This window comes from Malurus melanocephalus, unplaced genomic scaffold, assembly GCF_030028575.1.
Source record: "Malurus melanocephalus ecotype Western Australia unplaced genomic scaffold, MMel_1.1 scaffold_9, whole genome shotgun sequence".
Classification (NCBI taxonomy): Eukaryota; Metazoa; Chordata; class Aves; order Passeriformes; family Maluridae; genus Malurus; species Malurus melanocephalus.
The window spans coordinates 1255468-1280255 of record NW_026623241.1 but is presented as its reverse complement, the minus strand read 5'-3'; the positions used below and the strand labels follow the sequence as shown (position 1 = coordinate 1280255).

Here is a 24788-nt window from a genome sequence, read left to right as displayed (position 1 = left end):
CCCTTATAAAACAATAAAACCTTTATGACATGAATGCCTGGTCTCACCACAAACACAATAATTATTTCAAGATAATACCTAAGTACCAAGAGGATTGTCTTTCCCTGCAGGTTGACATTTGGAGTTGCTCTGGTTGGACTATCGTCCAAGTCAAATAAATTCCTCTTTATCAGACCAAGAGTAATTACTCTTTTTTTTTTTTCTTTTTAATCTTTGCACACATAAACTTGCATACATATTGCCTGATCAAAGCAAATATAACTGCATATATTCATTATCAWCTGTTTGTAGTAAGTACTCTACTGGCAAAACTTAATCTAAGCACTTGATTTATTAAGTGTTTGATTGAAGCAGAAAGTTTCTTTTACCATATCATTTACATTTTGARTACACATATCTGTGCCAAAGTTGGTTTTGAAAATTTACTTTAGAAATGTTTCACATTCCCAGCTGTTTTACACAAATATATATCCCTAATACCAAAAGCTGAACTATATCAAACTGTTTTTCCATCTAGACATATTGGCTAGGAAAAAAACCCACCACAATATAATCTTCAATTATATAAACCCACCAAAATATAATTCAATATAATCTTTTATATTAAGTTTAATTATTTTTCCTTGTGTTGTTTGCATATGTGTATGTGTGATCCCATCAATACCAAACTTGCAAAGTTTATTACAGCCTATTCCAAGAATTATATAAGAGTTATCAGTACATTGAAAGTAATTTTAAAAAACCCTAATATACAACTAGTTTCACATATAATCAATATAAYCAGAGACATCTAACCTCTGGAATAATGCTCATCATATCCCATGGTCTGTCTTTCATCCTTCTCACAGTCTACACRGTTTTGTTTTGGGGTTTTTTTGCACATGTGATTTCTCTGTCACATGATTCATTCYATGGTTTCATTACTAGTCTATCTCTTCCTTCTATATTTCAAAGTATTTTTCTTGTGTTATTTTATTTTATTTTRCTTACAGTTGACAAATGGAAATAAATTGATGAGACCAAGTTTTGCATAATACTCATCATAAAWACCTGTGTCCTGATACAGTTACATATTTCCTTGACTGTGGCCTGATTCAGTCATTATTCTGATTGAAAACATTTCCTAGAGGATRCATAATTGTCTACTTTTAAGATTTCATTTTCCATCTGTTAAGAAACTTTTCATATTTAATCTACATATTAGACATTAATCAGATAATAGGCAAGTATTTTACTCATTTGAAAAAACACATTATCAGTTCCTCCTCATATGCTGAGATAGAATCACACATTGGGTCATTTTTTTTTAACTGAGGACTAAGAAGAAATATCTTTCATACTTTGTAAAAAGCATTGAGAAATAAAACTAGCAATATCTTGAAATATTAATAGAAACTAACTTTTAGAGTTTCGGGCTATAATTCAGACGTTTYAGTTGTAGCACACAGATTCAGAAGGGTGAAAATAAATTATTTTATTATCTCTGTTTGCCTGACTGTAGGCCTTAAGGCTCCTCTGAAGTTGCCCCCATGACTACCATGCCAAGAAGAAATTAAGTTGATCAGATCTATGCTGGCTTTAAAGATCCCATGGAAACATTACAGCCCTTTCCCTTGTGTTACAGAACCACCACAGAAGTTTCCCATTTGGCTAGCAGAAGAGAAGCTTACAAATCTGAGGACTGTTCTGGGAGTCCTGGATTAATGACAAAGGAGTATCAGGTGGGCAAAATTTGAATGACATGTAGTAGTTTAATATGGGAACCTGTAATGCAGAAAACATCTACATTACACCATGGCCCAAAACCTCTAAAYTCAGCAAGAACTGGCAACATCTACCTCTTTCAAACAAGCTTCTATTCATCAGTTAGCTTAGACACCATGYTTCTTTGATGGGCAGTTTCCCTGTTTGCTACTTGGACTGAAATTCACTGAGGACTGGGACAAGCCATCATTGCCTTAAGCAGATGCCGACAGTTTTCTCAAGAGAGATCCCCTCCTGGCTCTCCCTCTGAGTTTCTGTTGATATACATAATCTGTCATTTCTGAAGCAAGAACAGATCGTATTCTCTTTGAAAAAAATAATTTCTGAACATTTCTCCAATAATCACAAACAAGACAAGGCTGGAGTGTAATTTATCTCTTGACCATGAAAGAAAAGCAAGACATATTAGAGAATAATCCATACCTTGTGCCGTAATCTGACTAAGGGCTGATAGGGCCTAAAGCTGTATCCTTCCTTGACTGGCCACCCGTCTGCTCCCAGCAAAATGCATCCAAGAAGTAAAACAGCGGACCACCACATAAACATTTTTACAGGTCTGTTTCTGCCAAAATAAAATGTACAAGGTCAGAGATGCAATATTACTTTAGCAAAAGCCATATAGTAAAAGTTTACAATACTGATAATCCATCTGTGGACTTGAATAAACATGGTAGGTATAGGACAATCCATCTGGCAACAACAACAAAGAGACAAAAAAATGGTATTTGGGAATCAAACTGAATCAATTTGGTTTTGCTAAACTTAGCAGTTTCTTAACACCATACAATACTCATGTGAGAGTCACTAAGCAAACAATCAGGAAAATTCAAAGAAAAGACAGAACATAATAGAAAAGCAGTGGTGAAAAATGCAATACTTTTTCTCAAATGAAAAAAAAAAATATCATCAATCACATGTTCATCAACTTTTCCTTTTTAATATGGTCTCTGGAAATGCACCATTCACAACCCAAAAGCCTGTAATAATCATACTCATAGATTTATAGATACATATGGCATAAGAATTGTCTTACATGGTTCCTAATGGACCTACAAATATACATGTCATAAGTGGATTCAAAATCTATWAGGGATATGCAGTATTATAATTGATATTCACCATTTGTGATGAAACCATCACATTAAACAAATAACACAGCAAACTGATCTTCACCACTTCAAAACACGCCCAAGTCAGTCTGCTCAGTCTGTATCATTTAATCCTGCAATATGGGACAGAGATGAACCATTTTCATGCATGAGTGGGGTTTTTTTTCCCCTTTCTACCTTGCTTTTAGTTCACTTACCCTGCCAATGTAGAAAACTCTGATAAGAATCAAGATATACAGGAATAAATGCAAAACATCCTAAGCGTGCCCTAGGAGCCCAGACTATGCCCTGAATGTTCCAGTCTTGCCTGATGTTTTCTTTTCTATGGGAAACCATCTGAGCATAAAATGTGAACAAATTGGGGATCACTTATTATCCTGTATCATTTACAGTCATGCTCCTGGCAATACTGTTACACAAACTGCGGGGTTGATTCCTACAATTCTTCACATAGCAGTAGTCCTCACAGTCACCTGAAGGCAGAGAGACTGAACAGAATTAATTCCTGTGGAGATATTAAAAGTAGTAAATGTAGCCTACTCAAACTTCTATTCACAGTCTCAGTAACAGCATCCTGCTTAAGTCTGTTATCGTTCTTTTGGGACTACTCTACTGAAYTTGGTAAAACTACTTAAAGATCTGTTTTATTCTTATTCCAGCTGATTTTTACCAGCCTGCCTTGCCTTCAACACTTGTAATTTAAACAAAAGCTCGACATTAATGCAYCATATTACTTTAGCATCGCTTAGCTTTTGTTCCACCAAACCCAATCTCATTCTGGGTCTCCCTATTAATCAAACTTAACATTTCTTCTCATTTATCACTGCTTATTCTAACAGTTTCCACTTCAATTACCTTTCTTTGGCACTCCAACTTTTCTAATATACATAGCAGAARTATCTCTCTTAGGAGAGCTTGCACAGAATATATTAAGCAGAGAATTATTTGAAACACAGAAAACAAGCTCTGTTACAGAGAGGTATTTTACATAAGTAACTTGAGGCTTGTTCTTTTACACCTGTTCAGTAACAGGATATTACAGTAGAATAAGAAATGACACAGTAACATTTTTTTCTTGGGTTCYACTCATACTTCCATCAAAACAGAATTGCTAGTCAGATATTCTGGTGGACCTTCACTACAGGATTATTACAACAAATCTAGCTCACCGATTTAAAACATCAAAAAAGACTTTTTCAGAACTCTGAGAATTCAAGTACATTATGGCATGGCATTTTCTTTCACTGATTCAGTGTCATTGTTACTGGGAAAATAAGTCCATTAAAGAAAAAAAAAGAATAAAAGAAATATGAAAAATCAGAATCTTGATTTTTAATCTCAAAGAAAACATTTCTTTATTTATATAAAGGAATATATTATATTATTTATATAAATAATATAATATATTTTAAAAATTTATATTAAATTTATATAATAAATAATTTATATTATTTATATAAAAAATACTTCATTGACTTTCAAGAATGGAATCAGATTTGTTTAGCACTTGTGCATGCTAAGACTATGCATGGTTGAACTATGTCCTCTTTGTGCACTTGTGGCATATCTTTCCATATTATGAAAATTTGGGTGGAGAACAGCCATTACAAAGAAGATTGTAAGAGCAGCCACATTCCACCATCCTCCCACAAACTGCATATATTTTAGCCTCACGTGGTGTAAAAGAATAGAGCCTTTATAGTTTTCAAAATTGTTTGACCTTGAAAGGTTTATTCTTTGCACTTGTACAGAAGAAGAGAAAGTTATTACATGTTCAATTTCTGACTTCATTGCCTRCTACTTGGATGAACACTTACAACATAAATTTCAAAAGTAAAGTTTTTGGACAGATGCTACCTAAAATCACAAAAGTATGCAAGGTGTATACAGCTATTATTTGCCTTTTTAGAATTTAAAAAATCTCCTTTTTTAAAAGTAGCATACCTATTCTTCTGAATTTTTTTGATAGCTTAAATTATTATTTATTTTAAACTGCTACCAAAACCACAACCCTCCTTGAAACAGTACTATTATAAAGTCTTTATTTCAAGAAAATTTATGATCTGTCCTTAAAGACTCATGTTGTTAAGAGCAGGAATAAAAATGAATTTTCAAAGCTTCGTTACAACTCCAGATTTTCGCATGGCATATACCCAACAGAAAGAAATAAGGTACCAAGTTTATAGGTTCATGTTACTTAAAATTACTTTCTTTGTTATTTCTACTTGAAGGTACAGCACAATTTATAAACAAAGTAGTTTTGTACTTTTCTTTTAATATTATAGTATCAAGAAGTCAGAAACTGTGTTTTGAAAGAATCTTTATATCATGCATTCTGGGCCAAAACAACATATTTCTGAACTCAAATTCAGTGTTTAGATAACATTCTTCTGTATTTTTAACTTCATTAATTACATATTTGTCAAGCAACAGTTTTTTTAGGTTTTTATTACATGTCTACTTTTATTTTCACTGAAGAGGGTTGCTTCTTTATAATTATATAACTGTTTGGAAATCTGATGAGTTAACTTGGTTCACTCTCTCKTTAAGCAGGTATTAACATGTACCTCTGGGTTTTCTTATCTCTGCACATTTCTCACTTATAATGTAGCTTATAGGTTAAAATGCAAAGAGAAACTAAAAAAAAATTTAAAATATTCCAGTACATATTTGTGTGTGTCTGTGTAAATACATATATCTATATATGTGTGAGTGACTTATCTGCCAGTAAATACTGAACTSAAATTCTTAAACAACTACTAGCAATAACTCCATATTGACCATCCTATTAATGCAAATGTAATTTACAGCTACTCATTGCATGTAAATAATTAGGGGGTGGGGGTTTCCCCCCCTCATTGCACACAAATAATTAGGGAACTGGGCTTCTTTCCTCAATGTGTAGATTCTCTTATTAACTTCTTCTCTTATTAAGCTTAATGCAGTATTTTAGCATTAAACTGATCTMTGTTCTAACAGTCTTATGCTTTGTTTGTCATCCTTAGATTTTCCTCATGAGCTGAGGAGGAACAGAGTGAAAGATATGGAACAGATAATGTGTATTCCTTWTTTCTCACTGTACAGTAATTTCTTCAGTATCAAACTCACGTTTTTCTTTCTGATTCTCAGAAAGCTCTGACATCTCTTTTTTGCCCATTTCCAGAGCATTCATGAATCTGATGTACTCTGYGGTTTCCTCAYCACTGACTTCTTTCCATTTCAGTTMCTTCTCAATTTTTTTATAAATCATTATCCATAAGAGGASTCTTTTATTCTATGTCAAGTTTGCACCTTAAAACTCTTGGGGGAGGAGTACTGCTGGGAGAGCTACAGATTCTGAACTGACAGAAAGAAGAAATACCTTAGGACATCTCACTTGCCTCATTTGGGACCACCAAATAGCTTTWAGTAWTTTTTTWTTTTTTTAAACAAAGAAAAATACATGAAAATTTCCAAGAATTTCCCCCATTACCCTGATGATCAGCAAGTCACCATTGAGTTAATTTCTTTTAATTCCTGAGAAAATATAATATAAACCTGTATCTCCCTTTTGWCTTCTGCTAGTGCTTTTCACCCTTGCAAGTGCAATATTTTGTGGGAAACAAAAAAAATCACACTCTTGACACCTTACTTACGAATATCWAATAATGATTAATATATTCTACAATGCCATAATGAGTGCTTCCTCTCAAAGTTATTATGATTTCTAAACCTTTTCAGCAGGTCATCGGTAATAGAAATTTTGTTCTTTGCCTTACTCTTCCCTGTTGGACTGGGAAAGAGGTTGTTATTGTGAGAGTTTAGCAAATATATATTAAACACTATTCTACCTGTCCCCATGCTGGAATCTTCACAGAGAAGGTTGAAAAGATATATTATACACATTTCAAATGTGATAATGTGTATTTACAGCGTATTAAAAAAAAACACAACTAGTTAATGTAAGATGACTTAGCTAGAGTTTATCTGAAGAGTTAAAATATATATCCAGTTATGAGAATGCCCTATTTTAAAATGTATTCATATTTAAAATTAAGAACTTTCCCATTTTCAAAGGGTTTTTCCCAAAATTCCTTAGCTATTATGCTCTGTTTTGTGGTGATAAATGGTGACTAGCCACAATATTTCACATTAAGAAGAGAGATTCAATTCACTTGAAAATAGAAGTAGTCCATCCCAATAAACTGATCTGATGAACTTAATGCCCCTACAAAGTATAATAAATGAAATCTTGAATACTAGCTCAACCACTGCATTCCTTCTGCCTTCAAAAGCAAAGATGCATCAGATATTAAACCAGCWTTATTTAAAAGGTCACTTTCAACAAATCAAGCAGTAGTACTGTATGCTCTCAGGAAATGTCAGTCTCTTTTACATACTATTAATCTGGRRAAAAAAAAAARAAMAAAATTAATTGTCTATTTTGTGTGGATCAGAAAAAGACCATACGCTCTGTCACCATATTCAGTGTTATTAATAGGTTTATAATACAGCCATAGCAATAAATATAAACCATGCTTCATTGCCTGTGACTTTGAGGATTTCATTGCATGTAATGATGGACACAAATAACTGGCCATAGAAGAATACACCAATTCTTAAGATGCTTTTATCTACCATTATGGTTTCATGGCAGAAAGGTAGCAGCAAACAAAGTATTTTCTTGTCTAGAGACTATTATAGTGCATTAACTGAATAAAGAGCAGAAGTTTTAGCTAAAAGCATGTCTTTTCCCATTAGCCTGCCTCTACCCTAGTGCCCCACATCTTCACACAGCCAACCTTCAAAAACCTTACAACAGTTGTCTCTACAAAAAAAAAATGGAGTTCTTACAAAGAAATCACAGTATCATATTCTCTCTCCCAATGCAGCCATAATCCRTATCTAGCAAAGTTTTCCCCTGTCAAAATGCTATGTGGAAAGCAGATCACAGTGTCATGGTGGCAGCTCTCACCTCCACGACTTGCTGACAGCTTTTGAGCACTGCACASTTTATGCTGTCACCTTCCATTCTCCTCCAGAAGTGGCAGCCAAACTCTGAACCAGAGCTGTTAGGTCACCTTAGCTATGTACAGCAGGCTTGGGGCTTGCAACAGTGAAGCGCAGCACCGGCACGGCAGCAAACAGCTCGTACATCTGCGCACCAATCTGTTCTGTCTCTCAGCTGCGACTTTATGTGGCTACAGCCACTCACTGTGTAGGCACATGCTCCTCATCCTTCACCCACCAAAAGAGGCTGGCAAGTCATTTTGSAACAGCCAGCAATGCTACTGACAGAGCATGTGCTAAAGCACACAGGCAGGGAAATACATTTTTAAAAAATCTCACGAAAAGGACTCGCCATGCCAGGTGTATCCTGCCTTCTGCTGACTCCTGTCCATCTCTCCCTCACTCYGTTCCAGATTTAAATAGCAAAACCATCACATTGCACAAGCAGAAGGCAGAGTGCAATCCMTTGCACTGCCAGTCCTGCACCACTGCACTGGGTGTTTGTCCAGACATTACAAACATGTCAGGTACATCCAGGCACCCACCAGGGTGAGCAGCCAGAAAAAGGGCCAGGTTACCTTTCACTGCTGCTCTCTCTGCCCTCATGCCACTTTTACTGCAGCTGCTGGTGGGTAAGAACAGAAGCCCAGGCAGCCAAGTGTCTGTGGGGGGATGCAAGCAAGTTCCATTTGCCCAGGGCTTTTCTAGAAGGAATTCTTTGGCATTGACCCTAAAGGCTTACAGTGGCTTATATGAACCTGTTCACAAGTGGCCTGAGCATGCCAGGGGCATTTCTGAAAGGCTGAAACACCTGAAATGCAGATGCAGYAAGGACACTTATCTTCACTATCTCCAAATTTGATCTTACCATTTTCAGTATATTTAATTATTTATATCAAAGATGACATCCAGATGTCTTAGTGTTAGTGACCCAGGTTTKAGTGAATTATAATTACATGAGAAATGTCAGTTTTAAACCTTTCTTATCATGTTCTTCACATGGTCTCATAATTTCTCTGATATTTCAGAAAGAACAAAATGAGAGTACTATAGTTCACATATCTCAGAGGACCTTTTAAAAATGGATTCAGGTTGTGTGTATTGATCTGGTTTTTTTTCTCAAGACTTCAGTATCAACCTTGAGCTGGTTTTAGGTTCATTGATATATGCAAGTGCTAGTTTGTGGAGGTTATATTGTTAGCAAGGTGGTCTCTTTCTTCCTTCGTTTAGCAAACTTGTCACAGCTGKCTCCTCAATATCCTAGAGAATTAATGTTTACCATCATGGCAGTCTCTGAACCGCTGGGAATTCAATTGCTTCATGTTATGAAATCAGAAATAGAAAAACTGCCAGCTTAGAACTCAGGTGAATAGTTTCATAATGTTTTGTTAATATTTTACAAAAATTTTATATTGACACCTAGTATACCATTGTGTAGCTTTGCACCTGCTAGAAAAGATAAATATTTTGGTTTTCACATTTTAAATTTTTTTTCTTCTTAAATAAAATACTTCTAACATCAACTACATGTAAGAAGAAACAACAGCTGTTGGCATTTCCATAGTAACTTATYATAAAGTACTTTTACATAATAAAAGTACTGTATTTTTGAGCAAAAACAGTATCCTCGCAAAAGCAAAATGACCACTTAAGATACAACTTCTTTTTTTAAATGGGTAATTTGCTAAATTAAAGACTAAARTTCTCCATATTTGCTGTGATATACAAATCTACCACCCTTACTTTTCCCTTTTGTTATCCTAGAAAATATTGAGGTTTGGTAAAACAGTGGTTACCAACAAAACCACCAAAATCTGTGTTACAGAACTCCTTGGATGAAAGCTAAAYCATGACATAGTCATCATTAGCTCAAACAGCCATGATAATTCAGAGAAACAGTTTCTATTGAATATTCTGGTTAATGTTAGGATTTCAACCCTTTACATCTAAGAAACTCTGCATCGAAGTGCTGTAGCAAACAGTGTGGGATCCCCCCCTTTTTTACCCTTGAAAGAGATTCTTCAATAACTCAGCTGGTTCGAAGTCAACCCACTGGAGATTGTTCCTCAAGATCACCATGAAAATGGCAAACACTAGAACAGAAAGATTTGAGGATTTCRCCTCTAACTAGATTGTAAGTAACAAAAGAATTATAAACCACTAAAGAAGGAAATCAAGTCTTAAACCATAAAAATGTAAAGAGAGAAGAGAGTTAGCCTCAGAAGTAGTGTTTCAGCAGTCTTCATAGGATGGGAAGATAACTAGAGCACATATCAGCAAGAGATGTGACCTGGGAAAGTCTATGACATGCAAGAAACCATGAGCTCCTCAAACGCAGAAGGACATGGATGCACTCTGGGGTGATGGAGAGAAGCACACACAGCAGTACAAACACTGACAGGAAAGATGAAATTATCAAACTGCAGAGAATAAAGATGATGGATTTTGGTGCAATTGGATTGAAGCACAGTTGAATCAGTAACCAACAGAACTGATGAATGTTGCAGCTATTTAAAYACACAAGGACTGCTTGTAGCTGAGGGCAGTTTGTCCTCATCAGGATTGAACAAAAATACATTTGCCCTCCAGTACTCTCCCCCAGTGCACACAATAATATAATTAATTTAACTATAGATAAAATCCTGACCTAATTGACAACATGAAAGCAATTCTAAAATCTACATTTAATATGTTTGGTCCCAAATTTCTCCTTATTTATAGGATTTAGTTACGACGAAGATTCACAATAATGGAAATAAAGCTTTAAAATAACTCTGTTAACTAAAATAAAAAAAAAAAAAAATCAAAGGTGCTTGTTATTGTCTTTAGAAAAAAATCCATATCCATTGACACAGTTTCACAGAAATATACAAATAGTAGAAAGTGTTCTGTACTTGAAAAGCCAAAACAGTTACAGGTATTTTCTCTTTTTCAATTTAACTGCTGTGGATTTTTTCACCTCTCTCCTGCTTTGTGGTGACTTGWYTYTCTTTTTTTTTTTTTTACTGTCACAAAGGTCAACTTTCTTCATAAGCCTCAATTCAGCACAATCAAAAAGAAATACAGAAAATTGCATTTGTTTTGTCAGTCATAAAGCTGGYATAGGTTCCTAGTGCCATGTGCTTGGATGTTGAAGTCCAAGTCTATAAAAGAAGGATTTTCTTTATGTAAAAAGAAATTAATAGACTGAGAATAATAGTAAGGAAACATGTACAGATCTGAGATTTTATAGAACAAAAAACCATCACCCTATCATATCTGATTGAAAAAAAAAATATAGCTGACTTGGTCATTTGCATTGTACTTTTTATATAAAATTTAGTGCATCATTATAATACATAGCAATTTTCCTAGAGAAACTGCAGCCTTCTTTAAATTTTGCAAAGATATTTTTAATAAAATAATGCATTTCTAATACTGTATGCTTACAATCCCATTCAATAGTATCCAAACCTACCTTTCCKGGTGTGTTTTAACTGTCTTATACTATTTTACTGGGTTTTATTGCTTATGGTACTATTCTAACACAACTAGTAGGAAAAAGCCTTTTGAATGCAAGCTGGAAAGCTGACAGTAAACTAGAAAAACCTACCATTTCCTGAGTAGGTTGTAGCTAAACAGCATTGTAAAATAAGATTTTTTTCAATAATTCAGTAGCTAAAAAAAATTGTTACTTCTAAGAAAAATGAAATGGAGATAATACAAAGCAAGGAGCAGCCAGTGTATGTGGTAATAGAAATGGYAGTATGGGAAAGGACTGTATTTTCTCTCTCCTCAACCACCATTGTATAAAAACAATCCCTTTTGTGTTCACTGACCTAAAAAAAAGTGAAAAGTTTTACATGTTTAATTTGGTTTTGGCTTTTTGGGTTTTGAGGAGGATTTTTTTGCACTGTTTGGTTATTTTTKGACAGGTAAAGAAGTAAAAATCTTTTGGTTTATTTTTACAGTAGAACTACAGAAAAAAGTTTAAGTAGAATTGACTGGAATGAAGTTTTGACCATCAGTGTGCCAGGAACTACTAGAAAGAGCCTCAAAACCAAAAAAAAAACAAAAAAAAAACAAACAAAAAAAACCCAAAAAACAAACAAAAAACAAACATATTTGAACAAGATATTAATGCTCTGATGCCATCACCAGTCACTCTATATCACATCTGGTATGAACAGTGTGCACAGGCAAGAACACCCCGTCTCTTCTCACATAAAGGTGTCCCTCTGAAACTACAGCCAGAAGAGCATCCACCCCACCTCCCCGAAATATCAGTTTGTGCTCTCTTTTTCATCCCACCTTGGCACTATTCTCCATTTTTGAGTCAACTGCATCGACTCTGGAATAGTTGACTCTGGGACACTTTTGTGCAGTGCAACACTCATGAAGAGGAGCCAGGAGATATTGCTAAACTTTGCATCCCAACTGCTCTGTCACAAATGCTGACCATGTGACTGGTGGCAAACGTCCAAGTGTCCCTTTATTGATGGATCAGTTACTGTCACATGAATTCATCCTCAGTGCTGACTCAGGTAAGCACCCTCATGCTATTAGAGCTCAAAGCTTCTCTTGCCTCTGTGTTTTGAAGGTCTGGGAATGCCTACCCCTCAGCAATTTCTAGATGAGATTTTCTGCAAGCCACAAAACACAGAAATTCATCAACAGGTTTTTGAAAGTTATTTTGCAGCAGATTATACATGCAAAAAAAAAAAAAAAAGTTTTTTATCTGGTTCAGCAATGGAATGGAATCTGAAGACTATTTACTGTCTCGCAGCTCTTATGTGACTATTCAGCAGTGGAAAGAGCCTCAATGGAGGATATCCAAATGACTTTAATTAKTCACTTCAATAATAATCACTTTCATACAATCATTCTTGCATTCTGAACATCTCTAATTTTGAAAAATCAGGATTACCCTGCCTACAGATAGAGGGAAGAATCCAGCTTTCTCATCATCAAGTTGCATACTTGAGGCAAACTGACATTCAAGGAAGAGAAGTGATGATAAGTTCTATCCTCCAGAGTAAGACATGGATCATCTCAAACCACAGCAGATAAAATTCAGGCCAAAATTCCTCTTTTTGCCTCCTCCAAAAACGAAGTCTTGGACTGAGTATGTTCTGTAGCAATAGGAAGTTGCAACAGGAAGAAAAGGAGAATGCCAAAGAAGGATAAAGGCAATAAACACGGGGACCAAACTGATGCATCAGTTTCACTGTTCATCTTTTTGGCATGGTGCTGGAGATGAGGGAAAGGGAATGCTGCTAWGGAAGGAGAGAGGATAACCCAGGTAACAGTGCACACTGCTTTTATTCCCAAATTCCTCACTAAATGAAACACTGCCAACACTCATTACTGACACTGCAGCCAGTGGCTGCAATTTCTGTGCTGAACACTTGGAGACAAAGCAAGAGCAGAAGCATTGCTGCTCTCTCCAAGCTGGCTGCTTTGTCAGACTGCATGCTTAAAGCCAGCCCCACCAGCCACCCAAGCTCTATGTTTTGCTACATACTCTCCATGTATGGTCCTTAAAAGCACCAGAACCCCAAGTTCCTTACAGTTCTGAGCAAACCCTATAAGACACAATACATGCTGAGGGAAAAAAAAAAAAAAAAAAAAAAAGAGGGTAGGTGCCATTAAAAGTATCCAAAAGTACCCCTTATTTCCAAAGTCACTTGATGTCTTTGAACATCACCCATGAAAGATGGTCAGGATTCAGCTCTATGTTTTGCCCCAGTTTTGGCTACTCTAAAAGCCCAAAGGAGATATAAATCTGAAAAGGGAATACTTAAAAAACTATTCCTGAAGAACCATTTACAAAGCTGGGAAAGACAGCTTTTTCCAGCTTTTTGGGTTTGGTTTTTTTTGGCTTTGTTTTTTTTTTTTTTTTTTTTTTTTTTATTTGCCAAAATAATTGTTCTTGTATCTTTTATCCCTGAAATATATAATGACATTAATAATTTTTTTTTTAACCATCATGGGATGTCAGAAACATTCCCAGGAGGATAAATGCAGATACTCTTTGCACTGCATCAATCTCTTCCCAGACTAGCATTCCCATAAGGCTATCCTCATCCACTTGAGATAATACTACAGGGATAAAGTATCCCATTAGAAGCCCTGAGAGAAAAGCTTAAAGCTGTTTCTTGGGATGCAAGGGGGAGGGAGCTGTTACCTGCATTTCACTGTCTGAAGTCACAGGACTGAATTGCTCTGTTCACATTTTATCCCACACAATTCCTGTTACTCTGCTATATGTYTCCAGACTGATTTGAACAATCACACTGGTTCAAATCAGTTTCCCATAATTTTGAAGGAACCTGTTTTGTTTCCATGAGAACTTAAACTGACCTTTGGCCATGATATTMCAGCTGATAGGTGGAGAGCAGTGCAGGAAAAGGTTAATTTCCAGGCAGATCAGCTCCCTAATCCAGCTCATTRCTCATATTAATTCCACTGACTAATACATGGAAAGGAAGGACTGATCAACAGCTGGAATGGGATGTGAGGGACAGCAGTGACCCCAAAGCTGTTCAATTATTAATATTAATCTATTTAGCTACAAAGTGAAATTGCACACCTTATTCTCTGATTATGGCTTTATTTGCCCAATTATGTCAGAGTGAACACAATAAGCTTTAAATCCACTTATTTAAAATATAACTGAATGGCTGTTTAAGGAAGCTTTCCACAYTAGTATCTGTCTTATTGTTGTGACCATAAACTTGGCTCAGAATCCCACAGCAAATGCAAGACTTTTTCGCTATTTGGCTYTCAATTATCTATTATTTTATCTATTGCAAATATCCATTCTAGAGCAGCATTCTAGTTTTTAGGGTGTTGTTTTTGGTTATAATAGCCCTTCATGAACATCCAGAAATTCAGGACTCTTTAGTAATACTGACTTTTGCCATTAATATTCTTCTGTTGTTAGATTTGCTTAGTGGCTCTGATTTTATAATATTTCCTGCAGATGGCCAGAAATAATATGCATGCAAGGATAAAAAGGAGGATGCAAATTTCAAAACAATGCCATAATCTTCATTACAGAAGTGTTCGTCTAGTAATTAAGTGCAGAGCTGCACATATGGTGTCTGCTTTATCCTCATATTTTCACTGATGCAAACCTGCTATGATAATATTAATGTAAATGTAGCCATACCACTTTTCAGTCAGGCTGGAAGCACAGAAATTATATTTTTTTTTCTTCTCTCTTTCCACTAGTAATTGCACTTTTTTTCCCACTAGAAGATGAAAGAAAAGTAGCTACTTTATGTAACAAGTTTAGCTATTGCAGAGTTTTTTCTTCTGCTTTGTGTATTTAAGGAAAGTACTTCACAATTKCATTCTCTTTTGGTGGATCAAGAGTTACATTCTTCTGGTTTAGGATCATTTAATCAATGTTTTTGCTCCTATTGCTATGATGTTATGACATTCAGCAAGGAAGAGTTTCTCTAGTGAAATATGTCCAAGGCTTTTACCCTTTGCCTAAATACCTTACCCTAAAATTTAATTCCTGCTRAAGAGAAAATGGCACTGTCTCTTAACATGGGGCAATCAAAAAAATATTTCTTAYGCCATCAAGGCCTTCGTTCTAAGAATATTTAAGAGCACATTCTAAAGTTTTGTCAATTTATATGTACAATTACCAGGCTTTTAAAAGAAAATTACTTATGCATTATATCTGTCCCACACAAATAATTCTGATGCAGTTATTACAGGATGGCAAAAGAATTGATTCCCTCAGACACCAGTCAAAAGCAATGAAAAATTCATAATGATTATTGGCTTTCAAACCTAGTCTAAATGCAGAGCAAAGTGTGCTGAAAAGATACTTATCCTTAAATATTCACTAGAGTGATAGTAATAAACTCTTCGCAGCAAATGGTATTCCTTCTTGACCTCCCAAATTCACTGTGGCCTGTAAATCAGTTGACTTTACCTCAGAAATCCCATTCTGAGAGAGAAACAGTGAACTGACACTTAAAATTCCTTCCAATTACCAAGTATTTTCTTTTCTTAAAAACACCAAACTGGTTCTTATGGGGTTGTTGATGGATACAGATCAATATGCCACAACATCCTTCTGATTCATGCAGGGATAAGAAAGCTGATGTTGAAAATCAAAATTATAATCTGAGATGTTAAGAAGGGGGAAGTTTAAAATAAGTCTTTACTTTGAATACTGAAAAACACCCCCAACAAATATTACTGACTTTTGCAATGCTTTTGCTACTCTTTTTGTAGCTCTTTTTGGAAGAGCCTAGACTGAACAGAATCACAGAATCATTAATCATTGGGGAAAACCGCTAAGATTACTGAGTCCAACYATTAGCCCAGCACTGCTGTGCTCACCACTAAACAATGTCCCCAAGTGATGAATCCACGTTTCTTGACCACTCCCAGGGATGGTGGCTAAACCACTTCCACAGGCATCCCGTTCCATCGCCTGACCACCCTTTTAGTGAAGACATTTTTCTTAATGGAAAATATCTAATACTCAATACTTAAACCCCACAAATTTTAAAATTCATAATTCCTTAGGAAAAAAAAAGGTACAAAACAGCTTATTTTTTTAACCATTGAAAGCTTCATGATCAGCTCTTCAGGCTTTCCTTCACCATTTACTTGTGATAACTCCAGAAACATGCCCAGCTTATAAAAAATACAAGACTAACTCCCTAAAATTGGACCTTTGWCTCTCAAAAGGCAAGCAGAGAATAATAAAAGTGAAATTATTAGCCATAATACTTCACACTGTTCATGGAGGAGTCAGATGCAGCACATAAATTAATAAAAGCACTCTAAATCATTAGAGTCAGCRAATTATATCACAAACTTTCATTTAAATCTCTTTATTAATGTGAGAGCTGTTCTATTGCAGAAACCACAAGAACAGGGGGTGCTATTTTWTATATGGATTTCAGGGAAATATTGGAAATATAAATCAAATTTTCAGTATAGATTTATTAACCATTTATGTGTGTATCATGTATATTTTTATAAAGACAAGCACAGTAGCCCTTTTAAAGGTTTWCTTACACGTGGAAGAGATTACTGAGAGCCTAGAGCAGTAGATGAATGTGACTATCACACAGAAAAGACATRAAGGACATGACTATATTAAAATATTAGATTTCCAGTCTTTTGAGGACACCAATTTTAAGATCTGTTGCTTGAAGCACACTACTGATGCTTCAAATGCAACATCCARGTTAGAGAAAACCTCCCCCCACCCTGCTGATGCCACCAAGAACATACAAATGTAGACTGYTCAAATATTTCTGTCAGAATAATTCTCCAAGCATAAAATAAGAGAATCAGAGAATTATTAGGCAGTAGACTATAATGCAACTATAGCTAAGAAACAGTTTATATTCCCTTGAAAAATTATTTTCAGTTCAAAAACTAATTAGCATAGTACAAAAGTTAAGTCTCAGAAGTGATCTTAATTATGAGTTTTTTTTCTTTCAGTGTCCCAAGGAAAGAACTAAATGAGCCCATGCATTTATGTCTAAAAATTTTTTTTACGAATATCCCTGCTTATCAAAATCAGCCTTGAGCAAATATCATAACATCTAAAAGAGAAATTTTTGTGTTGAAATACTACATTATGAAATACCATAGCACTAATTATCTCTGTGTTTCTGAATTACATGAGAATATAAAGGTAGTATAAACAAAAAATAGAAATATAACATACATGGTAGAGGAGGAACAATTTTAAAAAATAATATTTTAACTCTCCACTCTACTAGCTAAGATTCATTCACCTTAAAAGGCATAGGAAATAAATGAAAAATATAATCAGTCTTCAGACTATCATAACCCAGTACTGTGTCTTGTAGTTTATTTCAAATAAGAATTTTCTCTGTCAAAGTACTTGATAATATGGAAGAGCAGCAATGTGATGAACTGTATTTCAACTTAAAAATCAGCCCTCAAGATTAAAAACATTCATTTCTCACTGAAGCTGAGGTTATGGCTAACCTTGGCTGGTGCAAGGAGAGGGAGGATCCATGCAACTTAATTCCACTTGACAAGGACAAACCCAAAGTACTGTCAGAAGGGGTTTCTCTTCTTTCTCTGGGGCCATTCTGCTGCAAAAACTGATGATGAGCTGAACTTATGTTTACATCATGAAACAGAACAGAGAGAAAGGAAGGGCTCACTGTCAAAATAAGATGTTACTTTAAAAAAAAAAAAAAAAAAAAAAAACAAAAAAATAAATTTATTTTAAATTTAATTAATTTAAAATATTTATCTAAACTAGACAGATTGGGGTTGGTGGGTGGATCACTCTGTGGATAAGGAATTGGCTGGATGGTCAGACCCTCAGGGCTGAATAAGATTCCAGAGAGACCACATTAAGGCCTTCCAGTACCTGAAAGGGCCCTACACAAAAGATGAAGAGGTACTTTTTACAAAGGCATGTAGTGATAGGATGAGGGAGAATAAACTGAGAGTAGTTTAGGTTATATGTTAGGAGGAATTTCTTCACTATGAGATTGTTGACACACCAGAGCACTTGCCCAGAGAAGTTGTGGATGCTGTAAGCCYTGGAGTGAAGTGTTCAAGGCCRGATTGGATGGACTTTGAGTAACCTGGACTAGTGGAAAGTGTCCCTTGCCATGGCAGGGGATTGGAACGAGATGATCTCTAGGGTCCCTTCCAATTCAAAGCATTGTTTCTTTGATCAGACTTTGCACTTCTATGAATGCTGCAGAGCTAACGRAGCAAATGTCTAGAAATTGTACTGTATTTCTGAGAATCTTCTGAACATTCACCCTCAGGCTTGAGGAATATCTGTAAAATACTGAGAAAATCTGCCTTCAACAAAAGTACCTAGTCTCAGACTTCTTTCACATCTCAAAACTTTCATAAAAGGTGAATAAGTAACAAGATGTGACACAATTGACACATCAAAGCTGTTGCTTTTTGTTGATTTAAGACTCAAAACAAAYCCTCAGGGGGGAAAAATTAGTTACTGCTACAAATGATGATGCAGAAGGAACAAAAACCTCTCCAACATGTGACAAAATAATTCTCTTTCTCTTAAAATATAAACATTAAAGCATTTTCAAAATCAATAAGGTTTATCTATTCTTTTACTTAGGTACAATAGGTTATTTTCTGCTATATTAATAAAAGGTTGGACTACTGCAACTTTAAAACATAGGTTTTTGTGAATTGGTCATTCATTCATGGGCATTTAGCTTTCCCTTGCACTACAGTTTATTCTCAGAAAACTGATTAGTCTTTTCTATGTATATAATAAATGTGTTTGAATCTTGCATGTTTCTTGTTATCACTGGAAGGTCATGACTGCCATCAAATACAATCCTCAATTACATAAATAATTGTAACATAAGTACACTATATACAGTCTGTAACTGAATCAAAGGTTGCRTTTATTTTTTGGCTGCTTCTGCATATGAATTAAGATTTCCATTGATCTACGAGAATGATGTGAAAGTGGTTTTTTTTTTTTTCCTTTCCTTCCTAGCAATCATGTTTGACAAAATTTAATAAAACCCATTAAAAGTATACATTACCAGTCATAGTGGTGTTTTAAGGAAAGTTTAGAAAAGAAAATATATTAAAAAAATAGAACTTGAAATATTGAGCTATGAAACAAGTCATAATCTGCAAGCTCTTTGAAAACAAAGTTTATTTCTACTAGTCATCATGTAAGGATTTTCTACCTGTTTTTGTTTTATTGCTTATTGATTTTTTTAAATGTGTATACCTGTATAATGATTTACATATTATTTAGGAGTACAAAGTTCTGTTATAATAATAAAAATATGTACAGTTCAGAGTTACAATGCAGAAAGCCTCTAAAGTATTTGATTTCCTAATGGAAGCAAAAGTAYGTGAAGTAATAAGCTAGAAGTTCCTATGATTTAATAAATGAGCATTTTTAGTAATGAATAACATTTTATCTGATTAAAGTTATGAGCTGTGTTCAGATTATTTTATTTCTTTTTGTATATATTAGGAAATTCTATATGCAGAAACTACAAATACTTTCAGAAAGTTTTAATATGTTGATGTGAAAATGATAGTGGYTTTTACCACAAGACCAGCTATTCAGTGGTAAAAATAYTTCAGATTACAATAAGCCTCACTTAGAATAAAATGAGCAGAAAGCTCTCTCTGTCAGGAAAAGAAAGAAGTATTTTAAATATCCTTCATCTTCCATCTAACATTTTCAAGTACTTTATTGCACAAAAAAAAAAAGTCTTTCTGAAGTCTGCTCTGAAAAGCACTGCTGGACACCAAACWGAGTTAATTCAAATGCAAATAAACTGTGAACTTCAACCTACTTCAAGCAGTCCGTGCAAGTATTGCCAACTTTCCCTTCATTTAACTCTTTAGAACTTCTTATTGTCTTAAGATATGCACAACCCAGCAAAGCAGCAAAATAATTCCACACTATTTTTACATAATTCATTGTGAAAACAGTAATTAATTGAATATGATTATTTCTAGGATAGCAAGTGTAAATACCTGCATAAATTTTGCTATCAAATAAAAATCAAAAACAGGTATATTTATGCACATTTCAAGACATTTCCATCCCCACCTGGTAAGGATGGGAGTGCCTGGCCAGATCACAGCAACCTCTCGGCCAATACAKTTAGACAATATAAACAGAAGTAACAATGGTGTAGAGCAAATGGGAGATTCCTGCAATTCGGGAGCCCTTTTGAAGTTCTTCTGCCACAGTAACTGTCCAGAAATTTCATGATCTTCACTGGCCCACCCAATGAAGACTCATCTGTTAAGAAATGCAACTGCTAGAAAGGAACACAACGTAGCAGAACACAAGACTTTGTAACTCGAGGTTACTCAACCCAACACCTAAAGAAAGAACTTGCAAAATAGCACCAAACAGAATAAAGCTGTGGGTTTGATTTCTCTTTAATGTTTTTCCTGGGCATTAGTAACCATTGGCACTGGAGATACAGCACCATTTTCAAAGGTGCTAGACAACCACTACTCTTGATCAACCCACAGCTTTCTCACTGTCTCTTTACTACAGAGAAAATGTTTGACTTACTGCTCTTGTGATAATATAAAATTGTTCTTTTTCCTTTCTGTCTACCAAGAGGCACGGAAAAGCATGCTGTATTAAATACATATAATATCTTAGGCAAACAGGTTTCCAGTCCTTTCATTTGCTGACAGCTATTCCCTATGCTTCACAAGAGAAAAAGAAAAGCTTGAACTAAAAAACAGGATTAAACAGATTTAAAACAAACCTGCTAATCTATTTATTTTAAAATKATGTCGCATAACAGAACAAGCTACACTGAATAGTTAATGAATATGGTCCTGTTTTTGCTCTGAAAAACTGCAGAACAAAGTCTAGAGGGGCATTTGGTTAACTGCTTACCCTTGAGTCAGTGATTCACTCCTGAGATATTTAATGTCCATAATTATCCCATAATATTTKACAGTCTGGAGAAAAATATTCAGAATTTACTTCCTAAACTTCATTTGACCTCTTATCTTTGAGATATCAAAGCAAAGTGCAGATTTGTTAAATAGCAGAACTGTTCCTACTGGAGTTCCATCTTTATATTTATATTTAAAACTAACAAAACTGAATCTTGTTTTCAGTATTACTTCATAGAGCCTTGTTTTTAGTATTACTTCAGAGGTTCTAAAAAGAAAAAATAAAAAAAAAAATTTGCATTTTCTAAAATGTTGTATAAAGTCAGAGTTTAGAACTCCATTTGTCTAAGAAAAATAAAAGTTTGGTACTTTTTAAAGACATGATTTATGTGATTGTAACTGTTCTTTTCTTCTAAGATTAAATATTGCTTCTCAAGCAAATATGAGGATTACTGGATAAATTCCCACGCAAAGTCRGAATGAAAACCTGACATGATTAGATAGATCTAGAACACACCTAGAACTGAGCAATCACAGCATTTGGGCTTTTGCTTACCATTTGCTGTCAAAGGCCTTAAACCAGCAAAAACCAAGTGATGTACTGGAAAAAACTAAGCTTTGGACCCCTGACAGGGTTGTTCATATGTTGATATTTTCAAAGGTTGTAACTGTGTGTCTTCACATGCGCACCTTGGTGTGTTAGTCAACTTAAGCAGTGTCTATAAAGCAGCTATTTAAACCCAAAGCTTCACTGATTCCTGTTTTTATGACAAAACTCCTCCCTGCATTAGTTCTGCCACCACCTATTTGGTCAAGTCATTAATAACTTTTGCACGGTGTTGATAAAGGACTCACAACTGTGTATTATACAAAATCATACTTTTGCAAGTTTACAAATATGCTTAAACAAKGTTTACTACTGCAGACAGACCTTTYCTAGTTAGAACCAATGACCAAAATGATCATGGACCACACTTATTGCRTGCATATGTTTAGAACACCATTTCGTTGAAAAATAGCAGTGTCATTTTACTTCCCTCAGAGTCTATGTATCATTTCAAATACTCATTTCTCAAACACAATTTATCAAATAAAGCAGCCTAATACAAATGAAGGCAAAACATTACATAGAATATAGAATCAGATGTAAGATAYAAATTTAAAAGCATTGAATTAATGCCTCAGTATCAAAGTTTATWATCTGATTGATGCTGGCAAAATGACTGATCTCAGCAAGGTCAGTGACTGTTAGTCATGTAGTGATGAAGACAGTCTTGTTAACTGGAAAAAGACTATGTATATGAATAAAGACCTCTCAAGCAAGCAAGAATTTGCAGATTCAGGCCCTGTGTAAACATTAAAAGTTGGGACATATAATTAGTGGGTTGGGATCATTCTGTTTTGGGTCATTATTCCCTTCAGTATTATTATACTGTCTGCATCACATGGTTCAAAATAACTTTTTCAAAGTAATTTTGCAATGTCTGCTTGAAGAAGTAAACATCCTGAATTTCCATTCCTTAAAAACTATCATCTAAAATGAGATAAAAAATATTTCAAAGCAAATTAATAGTMATATCAATATCAGATGATAGGTGGTGTCCTAGCTGATGGGTAGACTATTAATGAAGGCTGCAACCAGTGCAAGTGCTGTGTAATAAACTTTCATTCCTTACTGTTGAGAGAGGAAGGAGAGAGCTGTTTTATCATTGAGGAGCAGGAGAGAACAATAAAACATGTTTCCTAATCCTACCCAAGTGTAATCAAAGTCTTGGCAACCTAAACTACTTTCTCCTCATTTTGCTAGCTTTAAACTTGATTCATCAGTAGCTCTGTGCTGCTGCCTGATGGTTATCTTTATACTCAGTTAATACAAACTTTCAGCAAAAAGAACCCACCCTAACATTAAGCACATGATTCAGGAGTAAAATATTGCTGTAATACTATGAAGCAGCCTCCTTTCATCAACTTCATCTGATCAGCAAAAGTTACTTTCCAATCACAATTACTACGACGACTAGCCCTTGTGCAGGACAATTGTGTAGAGAAGCACTTGTGGTTCAGGTCCTTGCTCCTAAGAAAATTCTTCACAACCGAAAGAGTATGAAGTGCTACATAATACCACAAACACAAGGTAGGGACCTCATTGCCTGCYTATTCTGTTCAGTTATCTCAGCAGCACTGGCTAGCAGCAGCAGCAGCCTACTCCTTCTGCAATCAGCCTTAATCTCAGACAGAAAGCCCTGCGTGGTGCTCAGCTCTGCGTGTGCAGAAATCCCTGCATGGCGCTCAGCTCCGCGTGTGCAGAAATCCCTGTGCAGCACCGAGCTCTGTGTGTGCACAACTCTGACAACTCAGAAGCAGCAGCAAACTCCTCTGTGAAGCAGAGCTCCTTACCAAGCTCACGAAAGGTTAAACACTGCTCAAAGAACAAGACATTACATCTGCCCACCCTTGTCAGTTCTATTCAATTACTGACAACAGCAGTCTTATAAATGCAACATAATATGGTATTATTAAACCCCAGATTCGCATGTATGCCTAGTTGCAGCCTGGAAGCAGGCCTGATGTTCARCCAACATCAAAGGAAAAAAATCCACAACTTTCACAGACACACACCCCCACATTGACCTTGGAGGCAGAGGTGGTGCTGATCCCTTTCATAAAGGCGCTGTTTCACAAGTTCACAATGTTACAGTGCTGAATTGTTTGTCAAGTAACAAGGTTCCACAGTCCTTCTGTTACACACGTATACAGGCACGCACGAGAACACAGGGCAACACGGGGCTATGCTTTTAAATCCTCTCTAATTCCTACTTTACTCTCTGCTTCCCAGAATGACCTCGCATATCCTTTCTCCCCCCAAAGAGAATCAACCAGAGCTTCTCTAGTCCCCCCAAACAGGTTTTTATATAAAGAAGGTTCTGTAATGTCTCTTGAGATCTTTCCATAATATTCAAGACTACTAAAATAAAACATTTACTAAAATAAAACATTTCCAACCATTTAAAAATTACCCCGAGAACCAGTTTTCAATAAAAAACAAGCYTTGAACTTTCATTCAGATTCATCTTTTGTTTAAGGAGCCCTTTTCACTGAAAGCTGCATCCCTTTTCCAAGCCTTGTCCCTACACCGACCTAAGGGCTAGTAAGCTTCCAACTTCGCTCTGCATTTAATTCCCAGCTCCTCCATCCCATCCAGCACCCCGCTACATTTACACCAAATATATATATATATATATATGTGCGTGCGTATATATTGGTCTTGCTGCTTACCTTGTCCAAGAGTCACTAAAATCCACAAAGAGCGGGGGAAAGAAAACCACCAAACCAAAACCCCCAGCCCGACGGGTCCTCGTGCAAAACGCAAAGAGAGGAGCACTTGTTCCTTTGAACAAAGCCCCGAGCGGCTCCGCAGCGATCCGGCCAGCGGGAGCCCAGTCCGGGAGCCCAGTCCGGAGCGCAGTCGGAGCGGCTCCGTTCCGTTCGGCTCCGTTCGGCTCCGCTCGGCTCCGCTCGCCCGGCGCGCGC

The 24788-nt window shown here is 35.7% G+C and overlaps 1 protein-coding gene across 2 annotated transcripts in view; it reads right to left on the bottom strand.

Moving 5' to 3' along the window:
* The window catches only part of FSTL5 (follistatin like 5), a 266833-nt gene extending 242123 nt beyond the window's left edge, over positions 1–24710 (bottom strand). For both annotated transcript variants that reach the window (XM_057375528.1, XM_057375537.1), the window contains exons 1-2: positions 24534–24710; positions 2188–2326 (exon numbers count right to left, since the gene is read on the bottom strand). In XM_057375528.1, coding sequence (XP_057231511.1) covers positions 2188–2310 — 123 coding nt within the window. In that variant the 5' untranslated portion in view covers positions 2311–2326; positions 24534–24710. The remainder of the gene's footprint in view (positions 1–2187; positions 2327–24533) is intronic.
* Positions 24711–24788: the final 78 nt, after the last annotated feature.